The sequence below is a fragment of the Engraulis encrasicolus genome, chromosome 4 (assembly GCF_034702125.1).
Source record: "Engraulis encrasicolus isolate BLACKSEA-1 chromosome 4, IST_EnEncr_1.0, whole genome shotgun sequence".
NCBI lineage: Eukaryota > Metazoa > Chordata > Actinopteri > Clupeiformes > Engraulidae > Engraulis > Engraulis encrasicolus.
Genome location: NC_085860.1, coordinates 46,355,289 through 46,374,202, shown reverse-complemented (window position 1 = coordinate 46,374,202; position 18,914 = coordinate 46,355,289). Strand labels below are relative to the sequence as shown.

At 43.8% G+C, this 18,914-nt stretch overlaps 1 protein-coding gene across 1 annotated transcript in view; it reads left to right on the top strand.

The window, feature by feature from the left end:
- The window catches only part of LOC134447842 (FERM domain-containing protein 5), a 250,370-nt gene extending 234,502 nt beyond the window's left edge, over positions 1 to 15,868 (top strand). The window contains exon 14 of the mRNA XM_063197516.1: positions 9,263 to 15,868. Coding sequence (XP_063053586.1) covers positions 9,263 to 9,870 — 608 coding nt within the window. The 3' untranslated portion in view covers positions 9,871 to 15,868. The remainder of the gene's footprint in view (positions 1 to 9,262) is intronic.
- The last annotated feature ends 3,046 nt before the right edge of the window (positions 15,869 to 18,914 follow it).

The window sequence follows — 18,914 nt, the reverse complement described above, 5'->3', positions numbered from 1 at the left end:
CTTTGCCCAGGACCACCGGCACTCTAGTAGCCCGCAGCAGCACCGCACCGCACCGCACAGGAGCAGGGGACGGAGGGACAGTTTCGGCCGGGGAGGGGGAGGACTTGTTCTTCCCGAGGGAATTCTGGAACTCATCGCGGCTTTGCTTTTTTAGCCGCTGCTGTAGTCGTAACCCGCCGTGGAACAATTTCCATTGTTTCACATTTAGCGTAAGCCTTGATCACAACCGCTCAACCCACAAGTTCAGCCGTTATTTAACCACGTACGTCGATTATAACTTTACATCCGTAAAAACTCATAGAAACTGAACCCATACAAACGCCACAATGGTGAAGTGTCTGATCCGCATTACCACGCGGGTGAACGTGCACCTGCGGATGATCAACCACTGCTACCGGGACGTGAAGGTGCGGGTGCTGAGCCTGGGGCCGCGGCTGCTGGGCAAGGCCCTGGGGGTGCTGCCCCTCTACCCGTCACTGACGGAGGCCGGAGAAGGGGCAGCCGGGGCGGTCGGCGGGGCGCAGGCCTCAGCACTGCCAGCCGCCACCGCATACCCGCCGCCCAGGTCCGCCTCTAGGGGAGCCACCACACCTGTGCCTTCCATGACAGTCGGATCTGATGAAGGTAACATTGTGAAGACAAACTTTGTGTGTACAGTACTGTATGTGCTTGTGGGGTGTTCAGGTAGTGTGTGTGTGTGTGTGTGTGTATCATATAAACATTGTTGATTTGAGGTTGCGTAAATCACACATGATCAGACATCCTTTGTCTGTGTGTGTGTCTGTGTGTGTGTGTGTGTGTGTGTCTGTGTGTGTGTCTGTGTCGTCTGTCTCTGTGTCGTCTGTGTCTGTGTCTGTGTCTGTGTCTGTGTTTTTGTGTGTGTGTGTGTGTGTGTGTGTGTGTGTGCGTGTCTGTGTGTTTGTGTGTGTGTGTGTGTGTGTGTGTGTGTGTGTGTGTGTGTGTGTGTGTGTGTGTGTGTGCGTGTGTGTGTGCGTGTCTGTGTGTTTGTGTGTGAGGACAAGTTGAGGTGTGTGTGCAATAGTAAATCACAAATCACACTTGCATCATTGAATCCAGAAAGGTGGCACACGTTGTTTATATCTGAGCTGTGAAATCATCTCTGCTTTGATCGGCACTGTCTGTTGGAAAAAATATCGTTCTCTTCTTATCACTACATTTGGGCTGTTAATCCTCCGAGGGATTGGCTGACATTTTGGCCCCGTGCTAAACTCTTGTTAGATTGTCTTCAGAAGTGTTTGAGAAAGGGATTTCAGTGCGGTGCAGAGCAGAGCAGAGCAGAGCAGTCTCTGAGCAGCCTGAAATGTAGCCGGCCGACACCAATGCCTTTCTTCCTGCTGCTGTCTAGATTTAGTGTGTGTTTAATGTGTTGGTTTCCAAAGACATTTTGGGATCTCTTTTGATGTTGCCAGTCTGTGGTTTGATCTGCCACACTTTGATGTCTGACACACACAGCTTTGAATTGTTTGGGATTTGTTTGTACCACAAGAAGGATTGACAACACAGGATTGACAACAAAAAACGTTTGCTCTCAGAACACTGTTGAATTGTGTGAGCTAGCTTTGTTCAATACTACAGGCTAATCTGTTAGCCGCAGGCAGTCAGTTCGAGGGTATGATTTAATCATACAGCAACAACAAGGTGTCAAACACACACACACACACACACACACACACACACACACACACACACACACACACACACACACACACACACACACACACACACACACACACACACACACACACACACACACACACACACACACACGGTGAAGACAAATCGTACACACACACAGTCAGCTGTTGACACCAAGGCCTCTCTACTGTTTCCAACATCAACACCAACAGTTGTTGCCACTTGTAGCCTGGTTGTTGTGTTGTGTTTTTCTCCCCATGTTGGCTATGTAAATGGCAACCATTAGCCTAAACTGGGAGAGCTCACTGCATCCACTGCGGCCCTGAAACCCTAACGCCAGCCAGGCGGCCAGAATGAAGGGGTAATGTATATCAGCAACCACGATGTCAGGAATCCATACTGCTCAGCAGATCAGATCATCATCTGCCTCACATTCTACTGCCCCACTGGGGGCAATAACAGAAACGAACGACACTTCTACACAGTGCTGCTGGTCTTGGAAATTATTGGAATCTTAGAAAGGACACAGCTTAACAGAGCTGGGGTTGGAATCTTAGAAAGGACACAACTTAACAGAGCTGACACATCTGCATAGAGCGTTGTGAAATCATAGAAAGGACACACCTTCACACATCTGGGTCTGAAATAAGCATATGATGGGTTTATGTTTGCTTATGAGCTGGCTTTGTTTATTGGAGAAAGAGAAAAGTGGTATTGGCTAAAGGCACATATCTACACAAGTCTGGGGTTGTAATAAGCGCACATGGTGGGTTGAAGTTCACAATGAAGAAGTTATTATGTAAGGGTTAACGTTCGGCGAGAAGGTCGCTACCGTGGAATAGCAGCACGACAGAGAGAATCTTTAGACCCCGACGCGGAGCGGAGGGGTCTTGTTCTCTCTGAAGTGCTGCTATTCCACAAAGCGACCGACTCGCCGAAAGTTAACCCACTTATTATATGGATATACTTAAATGATTCACACATGCGGGGACATTTCTTTATACCTATTTAATGTTAAGATTGTTGCTGCGCAAAACAAAACAGTGCCGTTGTGGAACACCGTTACGCAACAGCTAGGTAGGCTAGCCAGGACAACAGGTGTTGTCTATCACAGCAGCTGATTAGAGTGACAAAAGACCGGACCCCCTGCGGAGTGATATGAAACATTCGCTTTAGCCACTGACTTGTATACAAGCAGTGGCTTTAGCAGTGAACGTTGTTGCCATTGACAGCGGTAACCAGGACAACGGGTGCGGTCTATCACAGCAGCTGATTAGAGTCTTGTTGAAAAGTCGCTTTAGCAGTGAAAAGTCTTGTTGCCATTGACAGCGGTCTGTTATAGACCAACCCGTCCGTTATCGAAAAATAACAGACGTCCGAACGTTGGGGAGCCCCGTTGAAATGAATGGAGCATTCGACAGATGACGTCACAACCATATAATATAGTGTATTAATAGAGTATTATATATGTATAGTGTATTCATGTCTGGAAATGCCCATGTGATTGATTTATGTGTGCATATGATATGGTTTTATAGCATACAGGGGTACATAAAAAACACAGAAAGAATGAATGGCTGGGATAGCACCTGCCTTTGCATATTTTGCCAGCGTAGAGAGTGATGATAAGCATGGAGCATACCGCAAGGAATATGGTGTCATTCAGTGACAGGAAGGAGGGACTGTAAAAGCATGCAAGAAACTGACATTGTTCAGACTCTTCTGTCATACTTAGCTCCAGTGCCCATGTCCACCAAGAGAGATGTGATTCAAAGACATTCACACAATGTGTGAAAACTGACAATAACAGAAAGAGACAGAGAAAAGTTTGAGAAAAAAATCAGGAGAAAACACAGACACATTTTGGATGCGCATGAAGCGCAGCTATTCCCATGCACTGTGTTAAAATAGGACAATAGCGAAGCGAGGCACTGGGTTTATATATAGCACACAGCCAGCCCTGTACCCCAGGCTTAGCTGTGGTTCCAGTGGGGCTGTCTAGAAACCTCAAATAATCTGCACAAAAGTTGAGTTTTTAAAAACTGATTTTTAGTTGCCACTGTTGTCCTGTCCTGCTGTCTGTCCTTTTATTTACGTCTGTCTGTCTGTCTGTGTTTGTGTGTGTCCGTGTGTAAGTTGGTGTGTTTTCAACACTGTAAATAACAGAAATCCTGGCCTGCCCCTGCCATTCGCTTCTCCATCTGTTTGTCGTCCGGTGCTTTTTTTACTTGACCCAGCGATTAATTTTAGACCACTGTGAGCCGGGTATTACCATCCCACCAGAGGCCGGCAGGACTTGTTGCTAATGTCGCTCTGTTGATGTAAATGAATCAACTAGCCAGCCACATATGGTGCAGAAACACACACAGGGTGCTAGACTATAGAGGTTAAAACTAGCTGTTTGCCGTGCTGTTAAGAGAAGATTCGGAAATCCTCTTATCTTATGTGTTGCTAAAATGGGCCTGCCAATCTGTTGTGTGTCCCCAGATTTCCATCAGATTTTGTTAATTTGTGGCCTGTAGATGTGATTATAGCAACCAGGTTTAGCCTGGGAAATTCTGTGCTGCCTTGTGCACTTGTTGCGATCCAGGTAACACTTTACTATACGGATCGCTAATAAGGTGGTAATTTCATGTTAATTTCATAGTTATTTCATAGTTATTTCAGGGTAATAACTGTTTGTTTTCAGTAACAACAGCAAAATAACCATACAGTTTCCAGTGCATTGTGGTGACACCGTGATGACTCACAGCACAGTGACACTTTGTTCACACACACACACACACACACACACGCACACACACACACGCACACACACACACACACACACACACACACACACACACACACACACACACACACACACACACACACACACACACACACACACACACACACACACACACACACACACACACACACACAATGCACTGGAAAGTGTATGGTTATTTTGCTGTTGTTACTAAAAACAAACAGTTATTATCCTGAAATAACTATGAAATAACTATGAAATTAACACAAAACTACCACCTTATTAGCGATCCGTAAAGTAAAGTGTTACCGCGATCCACCTGTAAGGGGCATGGAGACCCAAAGCTAAAATCTGCACCCAAGTTTGGGAATACAACCTCAGAAATCACAGAAAGCAAATGATTCGACAAACAGAAGCTTCTAGTTAACTTACAGATCAACCATGTTGACACCAGATGCAAAGCAGCTTTCCATCAAGCTTTAGATGGTGGTTTAAACAGTTTAGATTGGCCTCCCCTATGAGAAAACAAATATGTATATTGTTCCCAGACTATATCTCACTTGTGATATACAGTATGTAGTCTAACAGTGGCCAGCCTATCAAATGCCCGACCTTGTCAATTTCTGCTGAAAAGGTTTTTGTATTTTACGGGCAACCGTGGCCTAATGGTTAGGGAGGTGGTCTTAAGATCAGAGGGTTGCGGGTTCAAATCCCACCCTTGCCTCTAGCAATACCTCCGTCCATGGCTGAGGTGCCCTTGAGGAAGGCACCTAACCCCACATTGCCCCAGGAATTTCTAACCAATACCCTGTAAAGAACAGTAAATCGAGTTGGATACAAGCATCAGCTAAGTTAAATGTATTTTTAAGCAATGCAGTGTAAAGACTAATGTGTTGTCCAAATGTGTTGTCTGTTGGATTTGGTTGTTACAGTAGTCACTCTTCATGACAGGTCCCTGTTCATTCCAACCATGGCTCTCCCATGTCATCACTCAAAACTGGTCAACTCTGCTTGCAACAGGCTGTCTGTCTGATACCCAATGTGATCCAACTTCGAGAGCTGAAGCGAGAAGTCAGTCTTGCATTAGCAAGAACGAGTGTGTCGATTTCAAACGACAACACAGAGTAGCTAATTGGTGCTGATACCCTTCCTTGTTGCATGTCATTGCTCGGAAGACGGCCTTAACAGATTGTCGGACAGTCAAGTGAAGTGTCTGTGTCTAGACTGCATCGTGTAGCGTAGAGGCAGGGCCACTGGTAGCATTAGCTGGGCTCGTGACAAAGTAATCTGAAAAGCCCTCCTCTGCAATACATACAATATAATGGGGACCCAAATCTGAGCCCCCTGTCTGTCTATGCCTGGGGCCCCCCTCCCCTGTTGGCTTCACTGAATAGGGGCAGGGAGTTTCCGTTTGCTAGAAGGACCCAGAGGTCTGGTTTATGAGAGACTGCCGTCTCCCCACATTAGCACCCAGTGCTGGGCAGCACAGAGCCCCATGTAAAAGCTGCGATCCCTGGGGGAGCCATGATCAGATTTCCCCCCCTTTGCTGGAGCCTCCGCGTCTGTTCCATGTACTGTAACAGGGCCTTGATGATGGATCTCCCATTACAGTCACTCCCTGTGTGTGTGTGTGTGTGTGTGTGTGTGTGTGTGTGTGTGTGTGTGTGTGTGTGTGTGTGTGTGTGTGTGTGTGTGTGTGTGTGTGTGTGTGTGTGTGTGTGTGTGTGTGTGTGTCTGTGTCTGTGTCTGTGTCTGTGTCTGTGCGTGCGTGCGTGCCTGCGTACATGTGTGCGTGCGTGCGTACGTGCGTACGTGCGTGTGTGTGCTCACTCCGCAGATTGTGTGTGTTTGTTTGGCTACATGGAAATAAATGTTCATGCTGCTTTTAGAATGAGACATATTTTTGTTTTGGTAGATTTACCTCTGATTTGTTACAGCAACTATGATCTGATTTTTTCCTGTTAACTCTTGGATTAGTTAAAGAGTGCGCTTGAGCTAGTTCATAACTCTGGGAGTAGCTAAAGAGTGTGCTGAAATGTTTAGTATGAACTTGCGGTTGATTAATGGGCATTGATTACAAATGCGCCTAAGTAGTTTATATAAAGACAGGCCAGACCTTAAATTATTAATAACTTTCTTTAACTCTCCTTAAGGGGAGGGTAGTACCAGTAAGCGTAATGTAAGACCTGACTGGTTTCTGTGAGACGAATACTTGTGAGAAGCAATGTTTTTCTTTTTGCTCGCTGGACAATATTTTGCTACACCTGGGGAGCATTGCAGTCCTTGTTTTAGTCTTGTTATGTTTCTACATAATGTTCTTGATCTATAACATCTCTTCAATAGAGCTCACAAGTGGGTGACATCAACTTGTATGCGGCGGATTAGCATTTAACAACATCCGTTTCCTAACAGAATTCCCAGAATGTTATGCCATAGGAATTTAGGTTTGATAAAAATATAAGACAGCCATCAACAACCAACATTCGCTTGTCCCCGCATCCTTCCCATATTAGTGCCAGGTACAGCACAACCACATGGATGTGTTTACCAAACAAAACATAACGGTAATAAAGTAATGTTGCTATTCCAAAGCTAAAAGGAGATTTTTTAGAACTGCATATCTCATATCACAGCCCTTTGCTTCCTTAAAAAAAATCTGTGCTCACATCTCGTGTGAGCTTCCCGCTGTAAAGACGGTTGCATAAGCAAACTTCAGTTCGATGGTAAGCTTTGAAATTATATTACTAAACCAAGGCGATTGGATTTAATGCAGTAATGGTGTTTTTTACGTTTTTAAAAAAGAGTGTTGTCAGGAGTGAAAAACAACATGTATCAGGGCTTGTTTAGAAATATTTCCAAGTCTCGTACGAAAGTATAGTGTGAGTGAAATCACCTTCCTGTAGTCTGCCTGTTTTCCCGATTTAGCATGTTGATAGCAACATCGTATTTATGTTGCCGTTTGACACAAAATGATCAACCATGTCATCCCTGAAGCCTATTTTTAACACCCTCGACAGTTTGCGGGGGTTCGCTTGTTTGCACTCACACCTTATTTGAGACTGGTCCCCATTCATTTTCGATCGCCAGTGGGAACCGGGAAGTCCTTAAATGCTAACAAGAAGGACTACAGTCTACTACACGCTTCTGGGTGACTTGCGATCTCTATGTCCAGACCACTTTTAAATGGCTGGATTAGTCCTATAGTAAATGTTGTGTCATGAAAGGAAATAAGGCGTCATATGTCTTACAGCAAGTTGCTAATGACATAAACTGGACAGAAGTCCAGTTTTATTTAGCCATATTGATCTTCACATTCTATTGTCATGGTCTAATCTCCTGTCGATATGTGTGAGCGTCAACTATACAATGTCAATGTACAAACATCAGCTGAATCCTTGTCATGCAAAAAATTGTCTGCTGAGGTCCACCCTTCCCTTCACTTAGGTACAGTTATGTTCAAAATAACAGTAGTCCCTCAATAGTATAGCGAGATAAAATTTGCTTGTTCAGGTACTTTCGGGCAAAGATTCTTTTAATTCTAATTCTATTCATAATAGAACGTCTCTGCTTTCGGGTTCCCTCCACAGCGGGAAACTCCACACACTTTGTTGAGAAGCAATCAACTTTGAGCATCACCAACGGTGCTGGGTAGAGGCGTGTTCAAGGCAGTGACTGGTGGTTTAAGCGGAGACGTTCTATTGGGACTAAGAAATGTTTGGTTTAAACTTTGGCTCAGCCTGTTCTGCCCTCGACCAGTAGCAAACCAAGGGAGGTGGGTCAACCATGCCGTTTGAGAATGTTAGTTGTTATATGCTCTTGGTCTGACCAAGTCTCGAAGAGATTTGAAAGTCATGATAATCAGGCTACATGTATTGGCCAGTGCATCTTGGCTACAGTGGGTATCCCGCAGATATTCAGCCATATTGACACCTCTCCATGAACTTGTCCAACCTGCTGAAACACATCTTGTATTTCACAGCTGATCCAAGTGTCCTCAGAGCAGAGTCCCCACAGAGATAGCTGCTATCAGTAGAGCAGAGGTTCTCATTGGTCAGGATGGATCACATGTTGTAGTAACGTGAGATGCAGGGGATTCTCTGAATGGCACTTGTCAGCATTAACGTGCCTCGGTGGAACCAGGGACGGGTTGACCATGATGGGGGGGATGACGTCACAACTGTAACAAATAAAGTTCCTGAACTTCTGAACCTCAGAAACATTAAAAAAATATTCTCATATTCCTTTTTCATGACACCTATCAGTATGCAAAGGGACCACAGATAACATCAGTGAGAAAATGTGGATTTTGGATGAGGATTAGCACTATAAATTGCTTTGAAGTAAGATATCAGAGTTGCAATTCAAAACATTGAAACAGACAGTTGCTTCTTCTCATGTGTACATTTTGTTTTGCGCACAATGTATTTGCTAGATGACTGTAATCTTACATACTTCACAAGCATCTGCCAACAACAGACACCACTTGTTTTGTTTATTCCCCATACCTCCCTGCACAGGCTTTTACTCTAGGGTCTAGACTTTGACCAGACAAATCAAAACATGACAATTTTCAAGTCTAAAGTCCCTGCTTCTCAATGATATTTTACCTCAGTAATAATCGTTGTTTGCTCAGCCCCCCACATATGGGCTTGCATGCCCATCGGGGACCCAGGTTCGAGTCTGGCCAGGGTCATGTCCCAGCCCTGCCCCATCACTCTCCCAATGTCTTCCTGTCATGCGCTAGACGATTTAATTTACATTTTAAAAAAGTAAAAATTGTTTATATTGTTCTTTCCCTTTTACCCTCTTTACCCCCTTTACCCTCTGCCCCCACACACCCCTCCCCTCCCCCAGGTCTGGAGTCCCTGCGAGACAGCGCACACTCCACGCCAGTCCGGTCCGTCTCCCACGGCGACTCGTTCCTGCCGCGCTCGCGCAGCCAGGCGTCCGGGGAGGCGTGCGGGGGCGGTGGGATGAGCGGCAGTGAGGCGGTGATCTCGGACGAGAACTACTGCCCATCGGACAGCGTCCTTCCCACGCCGGTGGCGGAACACAGCCTGGACCTGGCCGCCGCACGCCAGATCAACGGCGCCCCCTGCAGCATCGAGGAGGAGAAGGAGTCGGAGGCCGGCACGCCGATGTCCGGGGATTCCGGTGACCTCGGGGCGGACAGTGCCTCGTTTTCGGGGGGCGTCTCGCTGGCGTCGCTGGCGGAGGCGGAGCAGGTGAATAAGTTTGTGCTGAGCGTGCTGCGTCTGCTGCTGGTCACCATCGGCCTGCTCTTCGTCCTCCTCCTGCTCCTCATCATCCTCACCGAGTCGGACCTGGACATCGCCTTTTTGCGTGACATCCGCCAGACGCCCGAGTTCGAGCAGTTCCACTACGAGTACTTTTGCCCGCTGCGGAGGTGGTTCGCCTGCAAGCTGCGCTGGGCAGGCGGCCTGCTCATCAACAACAAGTGAGCAGCGTGCCGTTAGGGAAACGAGAAGAGACGCTGCTGCCTGACCTGTTTAAAGCATAGGGCCCCCTGGTGGACGGGAGTGGAGATGAACACTAACATGCAGCGAGGGGAAGACAAGAACACACAGCCCAAAGAGTGAGAGTAAGAGAGAGAGTAAGAGAGAGAGAGAGAGAGATGGAGGGAGAGGCGCTCCCATCCTGAGCCGTCCTGTCCCGTCCCTGTCCCACCCTACACCTGTCTGCCTTGCTCCATCGCTCCATCCGTCCTTTGGTCACATCTGTCCCAAATCACCACCCTTGGCTTTCTGTCACAATCCATCCTGCAGAGTTGTACCCGTCCCCTCTTTCTCTCTCTCTCTCTCTTTCTCTCTCTCTCTCTCTCATCTCGCCCCACTTGACGCTGCATTGGGAGTTCACCATCCTCTTTTTCATTTTTTGAAAAGTCTCCCCCCGACCCTACCATGACTACTACTATGCCCACCCTGATTTTTTTTTTTTTACACTCCTCCAGTTTTACGTTGACCCTGTCTTTTTCCATTGGAATTTGCTTTTATAAAGACAGAGGATTTTTTTTTTTTCTTTAACATTTTCCCCCGTCCGTTGGGATTTCAGGTCATTGCAGGTATTTTATTTTTACAAAAAAACATGAAAAAAATGAAGAAACCTTAAAACTGACTAAAACGAAGAACTACAGTGCGCACTGTTCCTTCATAGGGATGGAATATTTATGTTGCAACATGAGACCGTTGCCTTCATTTGCTATTTATTGTTTTGAACATGATATTATTGAGAATTGACATATTTAACGAATGTGATGTGGTGTGAAACAGGTGTTATGTTGGTGCTTGATGACATAATGAAAGCTGGGAAAGCAGAGAGGGATTTTGAGGAGATGTAAAAGATGGAGGCCATTTTCACATCCTTCCCCATCAGCCAGTCACTATAAGGTTCTAATTCCATGCACAATACAAAGGAAATGCATAAGGAAACATACAATACCAATAATCACTAATAACTCCAAAATTAATACAAATGTACTAAATTATTACTCTGGGGTACACAACACACCATGGTGAGAGCTGGACGACGAACGTTGGCTGAAGGTTATGGTTTAGGTTATGGTCAAGGCAGACTTGGAATGATTTCAGTGCTTTGAGAACAGAAGGTATTTTTTAAGTATTGGTTGGAAAAAAAACGATTTGAATTTGAATGATCATATACTTTTCTAGGAATATATTTATGTGTAAGCAGTAGCAAGCTGTGTAGTACACATATTTGTTTTGTTTTGTTTTGTTTTTGTTATTTGTTCTTTTTTAAGTAAAGGGTTTTATAAAGGATACTGTTAAATAAACCGATAACAATGGTGTTATGTGACCCAATAGTGCGTCAATAACTGTTAGAGAAGTGATTATGGTGGATCTCTTGAGAATACCTAGCACCTATAGATCCAACTTAGCTAGATGTGCAATATTGTATAGTGGTGTTTTTTTAGAGAAATGTTTCAATCAAACCTGATGGTGTGCATTTGCATTAGATTTGTTTTGTTTTGTTTGGTTTTATTTCTGTTCTTTTTTGTTTTCCTTTTATTTTGTGTCACCACTACCATCCTCATTTCGATAAGAATGTTGAAATCAAGCGATGTCTCCTTGTGCAAGGAATGAATGACTGGTTTGTTTCGATTCCATATCAGATATTGCTCCTGAGTTTGTACTTTGTGAATATCATGCTACTATTAATTATTAGAATACCAATAACAATGCTGTACTTTTTGTACAAAGTAGTTAGTTTCCTAATATATTGACAGTTTTTCCATGTATATTTTAACAGAACTGAAATGTTATTTTGTTATTGAAGATTAAATTATACCTTTTTTTAGCGCTGTGTTTCAGGTGAGTAGTTTGAGGGAATACTGATAAGGTTAAAAAAAGAACAGATTTCCTTTTTCAACCCCCTGGTTCACTTTTCACCAAGAAACACACCAACTAACGCACCAACCTCTGTTACCCGATCAAGCAGTGGTACATCTGTCTGTATGCAAAGCATGCAAGCTGCAAGCTACAAACACATGCGCCCACAGAGCAGATATAGAGTATATAGTATTTAGAGGCCTTGCTGTCAGTAGAGCACTGCTTTAGCAGGTACCAACATAACATCTGGCCAGAAAGATGGAGCAAGTGTTTTTTTTACGGTGAAAGTGCAATCCGCTGTTGACGCAGAAGTGCTGTGCCTCGGTCTGGTTCGGTAGGAGCAGCGGTTTAATTCGTACTCTTGACAGTATAGTTGAAAGGAAAGTCTGTTTTAATCAGTCTTCTCCCTCGTATCTGGAATAAGTGTGTGTGTGCGCGTGTGCGTGTGTGTGTGTGAGAGAGAGTACTGTATGTGTGTGTGTGAGAGGGAGGGAAAGAGAGTGGTAGAGTAGGAAAGAAAGTGGTACGTGTAAACCCCAAAGTGAGTTTTATGTAGGTACGTATGTGTTTGACTTCAAAGCTTAATTTTAAAGTGGAACACAGGTGAAAAGTGTCGTTAGGTCTTATTTTTGAAATAGAGACGACTGATAAATAAGGAGAAATAAAAGAGGAGGAGAATAAAGGGCAACTTGGGAACAAGGGACATGTGAGACACAAGTGTTTACCAACAACGGCTCTGTGCCCACTGTCGAGGTCATAAATGTGAGGAAATGGGTCCCGTTTTGTACACTGTGACTGACACTTATGTCCTCCAATCAGCTTTGGACGATCCTTCGAAGAGTAGGTCTGAGGAAGATAGCGGAGTTTGAACAGCTGGTTAGTAGTATCAGTGGGCCTGTGGCTTCAGTAGTCTAGAACAGCGCGGCACAGAGACGGCTAACATTCACACAAGTCCTTAGCTGCTAACCCACTACCAAACTGCTAATGCACTGAAGGCAATGGGGCAATACAGTCAATACAGTCAAGATATCTGCAGGAGTGCTGAGGCTGTTCTCATGTTGCCTCAGTGTGTCTTAAAGGGTTCAGACTGGGTGTTCTTCTGTCCTAGACCTTCACTCTGCCCATGAAACTTCAGTCACCATTTTGTTACAGGGCTATCTCAACAATACCACTATCAACAACAACAACAACAACAACACTGTTTCAATCAACCATTTCTGTTAAGAGCAGAAAAGAGGAAATGAGGTTTTTATTGCACAACATGTACTCCAGACTTGTGATATGCTGTAAGGACTGTACATGCCGCAGGGGACATGAAACCTCTTTGGAGGTTTGTGAGAGAAACGTGCATGCTTCTTACTTTTTCTAAAGTATCATGCATGCATATCCAACAGCAAGTGCAACAGTAGTAGAATGGCTTGGGGATGGTTTGAATCCAACAGACTGCAAATTAAGACAACGGTGTCTTAACATGATATTTATGTATTATTTATATCTGCCTATGTTCTTCGATCCCTTTTCTCTCAATGGACAATAAAACTGGATTGTATTTATTGTTTGTTTTCCAGTGGGTTCCAGTGGGTGCCTAAAGGATTTTTTTTCTTTTTACAAGGGTGACGATATCAGTGGTCGACATTGTAACTCTGTTTGCAGCATAATGTAGCTTCAATGATCCTTCCATGCATGCACAAAAACTGAAGGCAGCACCATTCAACGAGCAATAATAATAATTTTGGCTGTAAAAGGGAGACTCCAATAAGCTGCATTTGCAAAAAGGGTATCAATGAAGACGTGTGTAAACCTATGAGTTTCCAAATGATTTCATCAATGCAGCTAATTTGCTTCATGTTATTTTCATGTGGAAGTTGTGTTTGTTGAGTTGTATTGTGCACAGTATTGTGCTCACACAAACATTGTTCCAAAAACAAACAACAAAAAGAGAATCATTTTTTATATGATGAAGATGATACTGGTTAATTGTAAGCGTGGATGGAATTGTTTATTATTATTAATAATAATAATAATAATGATAATAATAATAATAATTGCTCTCCCGAGGAAAATTTGCTACATTTTGTACACAAGTCAGCTCCCCTGCTTTACCCCCTACTGTGAAGGTTTTGTCAGTGTTTCTGTTGCTCCTGTGTGTGTGATCAGCAAACTCTGCCTCTTTCTTGGTCCTCTGAGTCCCCCCCATCCCCAACCAACCTAAACCAAAAGTGGGGCAGGCAGGTACCTGCAACAGCATCCAAAGCCTCCGCCACCTGCCGTACCTGTTCTCTCTCTCTCTCTCTCTCTCTCTCTCTCTCTCTCTCTCTCTCTCTCTCTCTCTCTCTCTCTCTCTCTCTCTCTCTCTCTCTCTCTCTCTCAGCTGAGCTGCAGGCATGCTGCATCAGTCTGCCTGTCTGCCATGGCTGGCTGTGTGTGTGTATCTGTCTGGCTGCAGAGCTCTGGCACTCCATGCTGTGTTGTCTTGGCATGGCCACCGACATTGGCACAGGCATGGGCACGTCAGCACTGAGAAGAGTCAGTGTGCGCCTGCCTTCAGAGCACCACACTGCATCTCTGGCATCCCCTGGCAGGTGACGGCAGGTCTGGCTGATGAGAAGTTTAAAGAGGTCAAGTGCAGCGGGCTGTCTTAAAGCCACACGCTGCGAAACAAAAACACCCCAAGACAATACGCAGGCAAGGAGACAGTTGGCAGCAGTGCACGCGGCAAAACAATAAGAATCTATCTCGCCCCGCCTTATCATCCGGTCTGTTTCCATGGTAACGGCACTATTATTTATTTATTTATTTATTTCAGTGTGTTCCATCGGTTTCCTTTTTCTGTGATGTGTTGTGTGTGTGTGCGTTTTATTTTGTCCTGCTCTTCCTCTCGGGAACTGGTGGTTTGTGCTAGTTGAAGTGGGAGATGCCTCTGGCTGTCTGTGTGAGGAGAGGAGACGAGAGGAGAGAGAAGGAGAGGAGAGAGCATAACATTCAGAGATGCACCATGTGATATTAACCATGTGATGGCAACTGCTCTGTGCAAGGGTTTTCTGCCTGGGCCTATGACACTTCACTACACTGTAACCTGAACGACCAAGAGGGGCACATCCCAAAGTAGAGGAATGAGTATATAGGGTCCTTTTTCATTTCTGATTTTTTTTGATACATCAAAGCAAACTTGGCTATATTTATAATGGCTTCTTGCCATTCTGCCTTGTTAAACCACCAGCTCAATTCAGATTTGAACTCTATATCATTCAGTATATCATTGTGTGTGTGTGTGTGTGTGTGTGTGTGTGTGTGTGTGTTGGTCTTTGCATATTGCGTGTGCTTGTTGAGATCAGAATGAATTCAAACTTCTGATCCAAATATATTGACCAAACCACAGAACACCACACACCACACCACATCACCACCACCAGACCTGCCTGACTTTGAGGTGAAGTTTATACCCAGAGGAAGACGTTGGACAAGAGAAAAGACACATAACAATGACATCCACGTTTATCATGTTTCACTTGCTTCCAGTTGCCCAGCCGGCGTCTGTTGAAACAAATGAAAATCAGTAATTGTAACTCGGTTCTGGACAATAGTAGGCTATATTATTGTGCTTCTGTCACCTCTCCAAAGCCACAATCCCCCCGTCCCACCACCACCACCAAACATCTACCAAAAACACCCATTAACAACTATGCGTGTACAGGCTACACACACATGGCCAGAGCACACTAGCGCATTGCTGTGGTTGGAGTACAGTACATGCTCACACATGCCCAGATCACAGTGGCACATTGCTGTGTGTGGCATAGACGTACGTATCTTATGTATTTCGTATGTGCTCTCCCGTCTTATTTTTTTTCAAGCCCGGGGATCGGAGGCTGCTGTTTAGTTACTTAATATATAAATAGATATACAAATATATACAAATTTATGTGCCAAAACCAGTTCCTGTTGAGTCTGATTCATTCCGAGTCCATCTTTGTACTGTAGGAAACCTTCCATATGAAACGGTATGAAATATTGTTTCTCTGATAGTCCCTTGTAACTGGTGCCATGGAAATATTCAAACTTGAAATAAACATCGAAAAGTGTTTAAAGAGGAGACCTTTTTTGTGTTTTTTGTGTGTGCTGTAAACATCTGACAAAACATTAGACAGCAATCATGATGCTGGTCCCTCTGGTGGATTTACTATACAAGCATCACATTATTAATGTATCTTGACACAAAATAAAGACTTCAGTGTAAATGATTAAAGTGAATAAAAAATAAAAAGAGTGATTTGTTTGATTTATGGCGAGTAAGGCTTGAACTCCCAACCCTTGTGTACTTACTGACAGTCACTGAAGTCCAAGTGGTTCCTTTCTCAAGCAAAGGTGGTTCAAGTACTATATAGCCTGCACAGGACTGTGTGTGCAAGTCAAAACAGTTACTCACAGCCTTTCCTGTTGTTTGTGGCCTTGTGACAAAAGGCTTGGCATCACTGATGATTGAAATTGTATTCAAATATCTCGCAAAAGGACAATTCAAAAGTCATTATCTCATCATTTGCATTTCCACCATGTTGTGTGGGGGAAGTCCCCCAAAAAGCTGCCGTGCCAAAGTTGACAGTGGGTATTTTTACTTTTTGCCATGGAAGCAGGGCAACAGCATGGCAAGAGGCCGAAAGCAAAAGGTAAGGACAGGAAGAACTAGTTTGATGTGTACCCAACGTGTCTGTGAGGAGGTAAATGGGTTAATCTCATCATCTAACCTCCCCTCCTCTCCTTTTGCTTGTGTACTTGAGGGGCAAGACATCACTGATAGTCTTTTTTTTATTCAATATCTCACAAAAACACAATTCAGGGGTAATTTTCTTATGCAATCAGAATCAAGGTGTTGAATGGGGATAAGCCCCCCAAAAGAAATTGTTTATTTATTATTTTCTTCACAGAGGCGGTAGACACCAAGGCAAGAGGCCACGGACATCAGGAGCGGCCAGGTGGAACTAGTTTGACTTTCACACAGTCATCTAAAGTCTCTTTCAATATTTAACCTCCCATCCCCTCTTTTTGCTTGTGGCCTCATACTTCGCTGACACTGACGCCCTGCCTCTGGGAGCGGGCTTTTACCCATTCAACATCCCGACTGAAAATGAGAAAATTACCTTTGAATAAAACTTAAAAATTAAATATGGAATAAAACTTCATTTGAATGTTAAACGAAACTTCTGTCGTCAATGACATCTTGCCTCGCATCACAAGGCCACAACCTCAAGGAGAGGACGGCAGGTTAGATTTTGGAAGGGACCCCTAATCGGGAGCGGATATGAAAAGAATAATGAATACTGATCGAGCCAAGAGGTCAGAGGTCAGGGGAGGGTCCAAGTGGTCTCCACATATTGTTGTACACTCTATGAAGGAGCCGTACTGTATATGTACAGCACGTGCTGTGCATTCAGATATGCACTTAGGCATACCTCGGTTGTAGTGAGTGGTTATTTGAGTTACTCTTGCCTTTGTAGCAGCTCGAACCAGTCCGGATTGTCTCCTCTGACCTGTGGCATCAACAAGGCATTTTTGCCCACTGGATATTTTCTTTTTCGGACCATTCTCTGTAAACCCAAGATACTTGCCCTGTTGGTCAGCACAGCAGTTTCTGAAATACTCAGACCAAGCCCATCTGGAAACAAAAACCATGAAATGTTCACAGTCACTTAAATGTAGTTGGAAACATGACCCTGGCTGATTGTCTGTGGTATTTGCAATCCCAGATTATACCTTTCAGTTACTGTGAAGTCCTCTTTATATTTGAGTGTATTGTCCCTGAAATTACTCTTGATAACATCTCATTGATTCACAATGGTGTTTTGGATCTGGTGAGTTAGAATTCCCGTCCCACCAAAGGACTAAAATGTGGTATGGTAATTTAGTCTACAAGGGTACAATCAAGAGGAAAATGAGGGTTACTAGATTTAAAAAAAAAAAATCACCTGCTGACAGCATATCTGGCCTTCCATTACTCCTATGCAATGCTACTGCCATTGGTGATTAAGGCAAAGAAATTCCCGTCCAATGTTTGAGCATTGACATATAGTACTAAAGTACCATATTTTGACTGATTTGATGTAATCAAAATTTCTTTCCTTTTTTCTGAAGAAAATGGTGTTTTCATCACAATATTGTAATTGTCTTTAAAATCCTGTCTTCGCGGTTTCTTTAAGCTGGAAGCCCAAAGTTGGAATAAACAGATGAATTCTTGGAATAGTTAATTTTGATAGAATTATGGATTTTTTTAATGTATCCATTTCTTCAGGACATTGCATATTAATGAACATATAAATACATGCACATATATGTAAATGTGCCAGATTGTAGCCCAAAGGCTAATTTCCATCTGGTGTCCAAAATAGGCAGGCTAGATAAACTTGTACAGCTTTTTTTTTTTTTTAATCATTGAAATCTCTCTCTCTCCCATGGACAGCCACAGCCTTATTTCTTAATCAACGCTTGACAATGTGCTGCCTGTGGACCATAATTCAGTAAAGTACTGTAGTAGCATTAAAAACAGCTATACTGCTATCTAGTGGATGCCTTCAGTTATTGCAGCTGCACAACCACACCATGGTGTACTAATGGCAATTGAGCCAATTATATGTAACCCGGGCTTGTTCAGCAACTAACAGTACCTGGGCCCTGCATTTAATAGGAATTCACTGTGAGGTATTCACTGTCACTGTGTGGATGGTGTGGACTACTTGCATTTATTATAGCATTTATTGAGGGCTACATTGCCATCTTTCTAAAAGAATCTGACTTTTCTCCCTTCATTCTCTCAAGATGCAAGCCTTGACATATGCAAGTATCTCAAAAGGTAAACATGATCTAGTACTCAGTTTAGGCAATTAGACTAGTGGATATTTGACAACATGTAAATGGATCATAATTTATGGTCTAAAATATTCAATGACTGATATTGAAGGCGTGAGTAATTTGTTGCAACTCTTGGAACTGTCCAATTTGAAGGCAATATGCCAACATGGTTTAGACTTTAGACAAGACCTACGTGCTATTAATGTGTAATCTAAAGCAGTGTTTTTCAACTTTTTTATAGGCGAGGCACCCTTTCAATTCATGAAAAATTTCAAGGCACCCCAAACCAACAAGCCGTA